Source organism: Pipistrellus hanaki (genome assembly GCF_964339955.1).
Source record: "Pipistrellus hanaki genome assembly, chromosome: 9".
Classification (NCBI taxonomy): domain Eukaryota; kingdom Metazoa; phylum Chordata; class Mammalia; order Chiroptera; family Vespertilionidae; genus Pipistrellus; species Pipistrellus hanaki.
The window spans coordinates 64,058,830-64,069,834 of NC_140511.1; the positions used below are offsets into that span (position 1 = coordinate 64,058,830).

The 11,005-nt window shown below is 40.5% G+C and overlaps 1 protein-coding gene across 1 annotated transcript; it reads right to left on the reverse strand.

Annotated features, from left to right (window-relative positions):
• Positions 1–7,932: 7,932 nt before the first annotated feature.
• Positions 7,933–10,385, reverse strand: CNTF (ciliary neurotrophic factor). The gene is made up of 2 exons (XM_084894977.1): positions 9,839–10,385; positions 7,933–8,434 (listed from the first exon to the last, which is right to left on the reverse strand). Exons 1-2 carry the CDS (start codon positions 9,953–9,955, stop codon positions 7,946–7,948), a joined length of 606 nt encoding a protein of 201 aa, XP_084751103.1. The 5' UTR covers positions 9,956–10,385; the 3' UTR covers positions 7,933–7,945.
• Between the last annotated feature and the right edge of the window lie 620 nt (positions 10,386–11,005).

Genomic DNA, 11,005 nt, shown 5'->3' on the forward strand with positions numbered 1-11,005 from the left:
TCTTGCTTTTCATTATCTGCTCAGATGACCAAAGTTATTTTGGGATTCTTCGAGAGCTGTTTTTTACAGTGTTTGTTTGTTTTTTTTAGAAGTTTCTACAAATCAAAGAATATGTTCCATTATCCTCAAGAGGTTTAGAATTCCCTCTCTAAGGAAGGCCCTGGAGGTGGACTTAAAGTTTTTACTTAATGACTGTTAGGATTTTAAATTATTTTAGCTAAGTTGGTTGGTTTTATTCAAAAGGTAGATGAGGCAGGACCAAAATATTTATACATATAACTAGCTAGAGTTCCTTAGGAAAGAGCTTTTGGGGACTTTTAGAGGATGAAAATTCCATGTTAAATATAAGTTTTGACCCTGGTCAGATAGCTCAGTTGGTTAGAGCATGGTCTTGATATACCACGGTTGTGGATTCGATCCTTAGACAGGGCATATTCAAGTATCAACCAATGAAAGCATAAATGAGTATGTAACAATTTGATGTTTGATGTTTTTCTCTCTCATAAATAAATAAATAAATAAATAAATAAATAAATAAATAAATATTTTAAGGATAAATTCTCCTGAAAGGTGTCACAGCTAGGCAAAAAAAAAAAAAAAAAAAAAAAAGACAAAAGAGATGTCAGTCAAAAGTGCCAGGGAGTTTATTTGCAAGCTCATTAGTTTTGGGAGTGGGAGCGGGCCTGGAAAACAGGTTTATAGAATTTATGTCTGGGTGCTCCTCTATGAAATCTCTTTTTTATTGGTTGGCCAAGGAAGTTGCACAATAATAAGTGAGTTTAGATTTCTTTTTGTTTAGTCAAGAATTTGCTTTTTAGTTTCAAATTTGTTTCTTGAAGGGAGGCTATCTTTGAACCATTGAATTTCTTAGGGACCTCTAAATATCACTAAGCTTATTTAGCAGAGCTAAGATTTTCTAATTGTGCATGTAAACATATTAATTTCAAAATCTCAAAAGATACCCAAAGTAGCCACTGTAATTTCAAACTGTCCTTATCAGAAGTCCATCAAGACAAATATTTAGCAGAGGACAGCCTATAAAATCAGCTGGCATTGTAGAATGAATGAATGTCATTGTCCCTCCATAAACACACTTAGAAAGAGAGTACCTGTTACTAGAACTAGTATCAGAGGAGCCAAGAATTAAAGCTCTGAACCAATAGAGCTCACCACTGGAATTCTGAAGCAGTCAGGAAGCTGACAGAGCACCAAAGGCTCAAGAAGGTACTTAGCTGAAATCCAGTGGCAATACCAGATTCCATGATATTGACACCATAAATGCCAAAAGGACATGAAGAGTTTGGAGGCTTTGGCTAAGAAATAAATGATAAAGATTTATTCAAGGGTCTTAGAGTAAAGACCCACAGCTAGGCAAAAACCCAGAAGTGTTCCAAAAAAGAAAGAAAAGGTAAGGTTTCCTTTTGTAAAAAGTGCATGGCTGAGAATAACCAGGACAGTTATTAGTCAGATGTTGGGTAGTCTGGTGACAGATATCAGGAGGTCAGGATACATGCGTTCTTTAGGGGGTATTATGAGAGTTATCTACAGGGCTGAAAAGTTCAAATAATTTAAGTTCCCAGTCTAGTCAGAGCAAGAATGCTCAACTTTCATGTCAATCATTTTAGCATCTTGGTTAAAGTAGAGTTTGTGTTGAGTTGCTATTCCCAGGCTCCCAAAGGCTGATTGGAGATAAGGATGCTAGCGAGCACTGGGTGAAGAGTAAAAAGAAATAGAGATACTGTTTCCTAAGATGAAGTTGGTCTAATGGGGAAGCAGGAAGGTGCAGTGGGGAGGGAATGTCCCGGATTAAGTTCTCATTCTTCTATTTTCTAGCTGGGACACTGGAACGGATTACTGAACCTTTCTGACTCCATTGTGCTGTGTTTAATGTTGGAATAGAAATAAATGAAGATTGAGTTAACAGGAGGGTGCTGACATATGGCAGGACAGCTATACATCCAAATGCAGGCTTTAACACATCCTGGGTGGTGCCTTGGTTTGCATGTTTCCTTGGCTATCCAGAAGAGCCTGCCAGGCTTCTCCAGAACTTGTCTAGCCCGCCTACTGTGAAAGCCATCTTCTGGGTGTAGTGAACAGCCTGAGTCTCAACTCTTCACAGGCAGATGACTCCTGGAGGCTGTGTGAGACTGGGTCAGTCTCTAGTGGCCAAAGGCCCACACTCAGGGCAAAGTGTAGTCTAGGCCTGTGATTGGCAAACCACATGTGTCTCTTTGGCCCCTTGAGTGTGGCTCTTCCACAAAATACCACAGCCTGGGCGAGACTATTTTGAAGAAGTGGTATTAGAAGAAGTTTAAAAATTTTGGCTCTCAAAAGAAATTTCAATCATTGTACTGTTGATATTTGGCTCTGTTAACTAATGAGTTTGCCGACCACTGGTCTAGGCTATGACCAGATGGATCCTGGGAAGCAGCTCGTATTTCTCTGAGAAACTTACAGAACGCTCTCCTCAGTCTAAAGTCTTACCTTAATCCAAGCTATTCCAGACCTTAAACACACTGGATGTTTGTATGTCATTTACAAGCACTTTCAGACACTCAAGTTTGTCTAAATCTTGTGACGACCTGTGAAAATAGTTTTTGTCCTTTCTGTTTCATACATGAGGAAGCTCAGAAAAAGTGACTTGTCCCAAACTTTAGAGACTTCATAGAACTTGCCATAGAGCAAGATTTGGTACAAGTCTGTACTGGCTTTGTCCAAAAACAAGGGAATTTCAAGATAAGATGATCTCAATTACTAGGTGTCCCATGGCAGTGGGGTGGAGTGACCTTCGGAGACAGAACTAAAACTGCAGTCCTATCAGATAGCACTGGAGCAAGGGGCTTAGACCAGTAATGTTCATCCTCATTCCCCTCATTGTGAAAGAGAGATCGTATCTGAGGATTAAATGACATGAAATAGTGTAGAGATGCCTGACATAAGTAAATGCAGTACTTTTTATGCCATCTTAAACAGGTAGATAAAAACACAGATCTATTAGCAATTTTTCATATTTTCCCCTATGCGATTTTCCACAATTCAGTTTCTATCCTTAAACTGACCAGATGAGGTAGTCAGAGTTCTGTCTTTGAAAGGTTTGATTGGAATTCAGATACTTGAGATTAAATCATATTAAAGAAAATCTTCCCCATCTGCAAGCCAGCTGGCGGGTATAAGGGCAGTCTGCCTTTTCTAAGCTGAGTGGCCTGTAGAGATTTACCCAAGGGCCTGGCTTCATGGAGGCTTACACAGCACGCCTGATTGAGCCTGGTCTGGCTGGGAAGATTACAAAGTTGAAATCACTTGAAATTCCTCTTGTTCACCCAAAGATACAGAAATAAAAGAAGCAAACTCATGATCTTGCTGAGGTGAAATCTTTATTGTGAGCCATTCCTGCATCTTTTATTTTCTATTTGCCCAAAATTAATCCACCCAAGTACTATAAGAATCACATGCCCATGGATTTTCTTATCTCATGCCCAACACACATTACATCAAAAGAACAAATTATAGTTTTTGTCTGTATTTATCTGTAGACCTTTGAGCTCGATAGTCGCTTTTAAGCAAATAGAGGAAATTTTTGTCACATTCATTTTTTGAATGTACCCATCATTCTTGGATCTGAGGCTTTAAGCCTAGGTGGAGTGAGACAAGAAGCCAAACCATTCTTTTAAATATCCTGGCCTAAACAATGCTGGTGACACACATGTATGCACATATGCATCCATGCACACAATAAATAAATTGAAGTTATATCCAAATTCTATTTTCTTTCTCCTTTTCCTTGTCATCAACCCCTTTCTCAACCTGATGAAAGTTCCTTCCCCCACTCCACCCTATTCTCAGCTATTTCACAAGGTGAGGATTTACAAAAACCATTCTAAACATTTCAAATATGTCTCCCTGAAATATTTACTTGTCCTCTCATGGTTTGACCAGCAGTTACCACGATGAGTCACCCATTGGGCTTTAATCCACAGCGGCCTGAAATAACAGCCATACCAGGGCTATGACTTTACACTTTCCATTTTTATTAAAACTCTCATTTCCCTCAAACTTGATTATCTTAAAGCTAATTTTATTCTATGCTTGGCCTTCAAGTTTGTACTAATTTGCAAATCTTTTCCAAATGGCTCACAGGAGAAGGTTATCAACTCTCACACATGCGATTCTTTGTCAGGAAAATAGTATCTTTCCCCATGAAGAAAGCATTTCTGGAGACAGTGGGATGGAAGGAATCTTCTTTACAAAATAAGGGTAGGGGCAAAAAACTAAATTTGTGCATTTTAATCATATACACACATATAGGATATGGTTATATGTACATATTTATATATACATGATATATATATATTATATACATACATATACATATAAATATATAAAAATATTATTTCCCCAGAGATCCTATCCATATGCAGATCTGAGGAAATGAGTTGAAATCTAAAGATTAAATATCTCTTTTGGATTATGGATGGTTAAAAATATATAGACTCTGAGTGTCACCATTTTCCCTTTGTTATAGGATAGGCACCTATAGCCCTGGTCTAATGTCAACCCTTCATTCAGTCTGCTTCATCCACTTCAGGTGCATTGATGAAATGTCTAACATGCAGATCCATGCATGCTCATGTCTTTATTATTATAGCTAAGTGCTCATTTCCCCCTTCTTTCATCCTTTTTTCTGAAGAGTCTCCCCACACGTCTTCGGAGGATCCTGTGAGTTTCTTGAAGAAATGATACAAAGCACAGTGCTGGAGGTGCACTCAACAGACCTGCCATTTACACATCTTCCTATTTCACCTTTTCTGGACTCTCTGCCACTTCAAAAATGCCTCTTACGCATAAACATTCCTTCACGTGCAACTCAGCAGAGCTTATGCTATGCTCCATGGATCCCTGAAACCTCTGTAGGCGTCTGCACTGCAACATCCAAATATAGAAGCAAAATCCTTTCAGATTTAGCAAGTTTGTAATGTTATTTATTTCCTATTAAGAAATTTTATGGCCACCTTTCTCCATTAAACAAAGAGCCCAAAATACTATATAAACTTAAGAACTTCATGTCAATAGCAGCATCTTATTAACCAAAAATACTGCTCGTAAGCAGAAGAAACAATTTAAATAGAAAAAGCTTGAATTAAATAAACCTCTATGTACTCACTGGTGGACTATCGATCTACACCAAAATCACAAATGAAATAAAACCAAACAATAATCCCCAAAGGGGTAGCTGGTCCTCTATGGATATTGTTGCCTCACATTCTTCTTTTTCACTGTTTCTGTTATGATTTCTATTGATTTGGAACTCATTCAACAACCGAGACACAACTAACCCCTCCCTCCTCCAGGAAGAAGTGATTTCTGGTCCTCATTGAGCTCCTTCTTCTTTAAAAAAACAAAACAAAACATATTTTAATGATTTTTACAGAGAGGGAGAGGAATAGAGTTAGAAACATCGATGAGAAACATCAGCTGCCTCCTCACATCCCACACTGGGGATCAAGCCTGCAACTAAGGTACATGCCCTTGACCGGAATCGAACCCAGGACCCTTCAGGCTGCAGGCTAACACTCTACCCACTAAGCCAAACTGGTAAGGGCGAGCTCCTTCCTTCAATTCCATAACATTGAAACCCATGCCTTACACCTCTAACCTAGTATTGATCTCTTATATGCATACAACCTTATTTCCATACTAGACAACAGGGCCTTACTTCCCTTGTATTGCCTTAATTTCTACCAGAGTTTTCACATATTGACTTCATGCACCCATGTGGGAAAGGTCACAAGGTAAGTCACCCACTCCACCTCATGCAATCTATGTGAGCTAGCTCTCTCTGACTCATGGCTCATTTAAAAATGCAAGAAAACCTCAAAGAGGTAAATGAAATGTATTTGGACCCCCAATCCAAGGTCTTGCGTCTTAAATGATTGGGGTTATGAAATGATACACCTACCTGAGAACTTTTGGATTCACATTTTTACTAGTTCATAGGCCCAACTGCCAGTGAACTTTTCCATTAATGCCCTCGTTTACTGGTTGGCACTTGTCCTGCTCTTTCTCTCAAGGACATCAAACAGAGTGCTGCCGCGTGGTTGTGAAGCATGGAGGCTTTGCTGTGTCTTGTTTTAGTAGCACTGGCTTTCCCACTGGGAACAGAGTGGGCCTCACCCGCTCCTCATGACTAAGTCCAGAGAATGTGTGGTGAAGTAGTTCCATGACTTTTTAACCTGACCAGTATTACCCCCATCGTCCATGAATGCTTGGGTTAGTAATTGTATTGCAGCATTGCCGATTACAATAAATGTATGCCCACCCCCGAACTCACCAACATTGGACACTTGGAAGCATGAAGCATTACCGCACACCCCCAGCTTCCCAAGTTTAGAAGTTAGGTGAGCCTAATCTTTTCCCCAAGCAGAATCTTAACAGCTCTACTGCTCTCTTCTTTGACAAGTATGGACATTGACACTAACATTGTGCCCTGCAGGACATGTGCATTAGCCCCCTCCCCATCCATGGGGAGACATCCAAGACCTCCAGAAGATGACTGAAATGCAGATAGTGAGAACCCTGTTTTTCTTAATAAAAGATGAGCAATAACAGAGAACAAAACAATTATAACAATGCCCTGTAATAAACATTAAGTGAATGTGATCTCTCTCTGATAACTGAGATGACTAAGTGACTAATGGGAGGGTCAGTGTATACAGCGTGGCTACCCTGGACAAAGGAATGATTCATGTCCAGGGTGGGATGGAGCAGACTGCATTAGATTCCATCACAGTACTCAGGACAGCACACAGCTTGAAACTTACAAATTGCTTATTTCTGGAATTTTCCATTTAATATTTTTGTACTGCAGTTGACCATGGATAACTGAAACCATGGAAAGTGAAACTGCAGATAGAGGGACTACCATATGGTAGTTTTTTTTTTTTTTCAGTGCTAGGGATATACTCCATGGATCCATTTTCCAACCCTCTGTGGCAAAGGTACAGTGATAGAGGTTCATATCAGGCCTCTAAGCAAAGGGCATAGAGGCTCTGAAATCAGAAAGGTCTGGGTTCAAATTTAGTGCACTAATCTCAAATAAATTATATGTTTCTGTGAGCCTGTTACCTCATCTGCCAAATGAGAGTAACACCATGTCCCTCATCATGGCTGAGAAAATGGTAATATACATAAAGCCCCTGGTATATTGCTTCCATATAGTAGATACTCAATAAATGTGTTAGTTACTATCTTTATTATCCAAGGGTTTGAATTGGATAGAGTCCATGATTCTTAATTTCCTATTATAGTCCTCTTAGTAGAGTCTTCCAGAACTAGAGTTAAAAATATACGTGGCCTAAGAGGCTGTTAAATGTCAAATGTCTGTAGAGGTTACTTCGTGGGTAGGAAAGGTTAGAGCACTGAGGTGGAACAATGGTGCCCCTTCCCCGTTCCCATACAGCCCTGTGGTCTCAAAAGTTTTAAAAAACTTAAGAATGGGAAAATGAGGCCTCAGAAAACTATAAATATTCCGTTAGAAAGAAAAGAAGAAAGAGATGGGTAACTGTTACTTTTGTTGTTATTGATCTTCACCCAAGGACATGCTTAGAGAGAGGAAGGGAGGCAGAAACAAAGGGAAGGAAAGACAGGGTTGGGAGAAGGAGAGGGAGAGAGGGAGAGAAGGAGAGAGGGAAAGAGGGAGAGAAGGAGAGAGGGAGAGAGAGGGAGAGGGAGAGAAGGAGAGAGGGAGAGAGAGAGAGAGGGAGAGGGAGAGAGGGAGAGAGGCAGAGAGAGAGAGAAAACATCTATCAGCTGCCTTCTTTCTATATGTGCCCCAACCAGAGATTAAACCCGCAACCCAAGTATGTGCCCTAACCAGGAATCAAACCAGCAACCTTTTAGTGTACAGGATGACACTCAACCAACTGAGCCACTCCAGCCAGACTAACTGCTATATTTTCTTGTCATTAGCAATATATCGGCTTTCATGTGCTGAGATCCCAGTCTGATGAGAAGAAATGACACGAAGGTCATGGATGGACCTCACTGTCCACTTGGAAAGCTCTTGGAGCACCTTTAGGCCCCACAGCTTCTTTTCAAAGAGACCACCGTCTCCAACTATTTCAGGCATTGCATCAGCCTCCCTGGGGGGGATCTTGTGTTCCAGGAGCACCATTAATTCTTCCAGCTGGTAAGCAAAGGCAGCAACTTGGAGTAGAAGGGTATGTATTGCTTGATGGAAGTCACTGTTAGCTGGAGTAAAATGCACCCGTTGGTCATCTAAAAGCCTGATCAACATACCATGGAAGGTACGATAAGCTTGGAGGTTCTCTAGGAGTCGTTCTGCCTCAGGCAGCTCACTCCAGCGATCAGTGCTTGCCATTGGCACACCATCCACAGAATCCGGGTCCATGTCCTTGGTCAGGCCCTGATGCTTCACCTGGCCAAGGATAGAGAAAAACATCACATTCTCAATTAAATAATCCCTAAAACTCATATAAAATCTTATTCACCTCCCTGGTCATGGACCCAAATGATACAGAAACTCTTGATTCAGGGTCCATAATTGGACTTTCGGGAGATACTTTTGTCCCTCAAATTATACACATTGCTTTGACTACCTATTTATTTTTCTTGGGAGACTCTGCCATTTTCTTTAGGTTTTCAAGGTTGAAAACCACTGCCTGGAGTAACTTTTCCTTCCCATTACAAACTTCCTCCTGTGCATTTTAATCATACTGAAGTTTTTAAGTATTTTAAACATACTTGATGACACTGGCCACAGCGAGGAAGCCCTGGAATGTAGCCATAGGATTTTTCCAATTGTCTCTTCTCTATTGCTCATTCTCCGTAGTGAGGACAATCCTTTAGAGCAGCGATCGCAACTGGTGGTCTGTGAGGTCCAAAAGGTTGGTGACTACTGGTTTAGAGGATTCAGTGGAAATCAGTTAGAAAAACTAGTGGGGCTGCGCAGATACTCTCCACAGGGTCTGAAGTGTTTTCACAGCAGCTCTTAGGTAGAGAATCTCCCACTATCAGAAAACCAATCTGGAACCCATGGTTAATGCTTTAAGAATATAACACTTCCCAGAGAATCTTCTAGGAAACCCTCTTGATAGTGTAGGTGACCTTTCTGTTTAGATCCAGAAATACGATTTTCCTTTTATATTGATTTTAGAGAGGGAGGAATGGAAGGAGAGACACATCAATATGAAACACATCAATTGGTTGCCTCCTGTACATGCCATGACTGGGGAATCAATCCTGAAAACTAGGTATACCCTGACCGGCAATGGAACCCTCAACCTTCCATTGCATGGGACAATGCACCAACCAACCAAGCCAGGGCATTCCAGAAACACTTTTGATGTGTTGAATTAAAAAGTGGGTGGCTAATACTATATAGGAGAAATTGATTTGGTTTACACTGCTCTCTTCCCAACCCTATAAACCTTACTCTGCCTTTCATTTGCATAGTTCAAAAATTCAGAACAACCTATATGACAAACCCAAACTTAGAGGGCTCATGGTTAATCTATTCTGGCAGAATTCAGATTATAGGCAATCAAATTGTAGGAACAGCCTCCAAGACATATACCCAACCCTACCTAGCGACCCATGGGTATTTTCCTATCAGGAACAAATCTCCTAAAAAACTTAGAGAAAGGAAATAAACTCATGTAAGTTTCCTTAAGGGAAGGGGCCATGTCAAATGATATGTGCCCATTATACAGCTGACTGTATTAGGGCTTTCATAATTGGTAAGGGGGCTGAAGCATGATGTTAAAGGGTGGGATCAGAATAGATGAAGTCAAAATAGACAACAGCAAAATAGGCAACTTACATAAGATTCCATAAGAGCCGTCAGGTCTGAACGAATCTTTCTTGCTAGCCAGATGGAGCGGCTACAGAGATCCCGACGACGGTGAGGGGTCAGCGATGAGTGCTCTGCGAAAGCCATCCCCTAACTCAACTGTCCCAGGAAACAAGTGAGCTGAGTTTGTTTCTGTCTACACTGTTCCAAATAAGAAATGTGACACCCAGACTAAATCCACTGGGCATTCTCTAAGGGAATGTCGTTCCCCACCCCCACCCCGCCTGACTCAGAGGTGGCAGCAAATTCCTGGCTGTGGATTTTTGTGCCTGTGGAATCAAAGGCCCCTTTTACTCAGCTTTTTTTCCAGCAGCGTCTGCCTCCATCTCTCTCCTCCGAGTGCCTAGCCTACTTGTTTTTGTGTCATTGTTTTGCTTTTGCACTTAGCAACAAGGTCACTATCACACTAATCCTCATGATACCTAATGTAATCTATTTTGTATACACATATCATCAGTTCACTTTATTACACTCTCCCTTGTGCTCCCCGTGTCCTTTCCTTTTCCTTTTCGGCCTGGTAGTCTTCAATACTACATCATTATTATTGATATAGCCGCCATTTATTAAGTACCTATCCTGGGCCAGGCACTGCTCAAGGCTATAAAGCCTTTAATCTTCAGAATGATTCTGAGATAAATATTATTTGCCTCATCTTACATAATGTGGAAAGGGTCCTTTAAAAAATACAGCTTCTTTTTACTCCCATCCTTTTGCTGTGTATTTAAAGTTAACTTACATTTGGTTAAAAATTAGCTAAGAAGGCATCTCTGATCTCAATCACAGTGCCTTCCTCATAGCTACAGGATGAAGATACTGTTTAGGCCTGTTCTTTTCCAAAGGACAGTAAACACCCAACCCTGACATGGTAACATTACTAAGACAGTCTCACTCAAGTGACAACATGTTTTTCTTTTTCTTCCTTATCTCAGTTATACCACATGCTTCTCCACAAAATAAGATTAGTTGGGCTTTGAAATGAGGGCAAAAGAGTTTCAAAGCAGCTGTAGAGTCGCTATTCTATTGCATTTAACTCAGTAAAGGTTAGAGGATGGTGCTAACTGGTAGAAGTTGCAAGTCTCAACTTCAAATGAATTAATTAGCTGTCACTATTTCCTCTCATAGACATTGCCTCTAAAT

Bases quoted from the DNA above. Each gene is read 5' to 3' on its own strand.
- CNTF (XM_084894977.1), bottom strand. From the start codon at position 9,955: ATGGCTTTCGCAGAGCACTCATCGCTGACCCCTCACCGTCGTCGGGAT. The intron at 8,435-9,838 runs GTAAGTTGCCTA...ATCCTTGGCCAG, and splicing joins CGGCTCTTATGGAATCTTAT to GTGAAGCATCAGGGCCTGAC.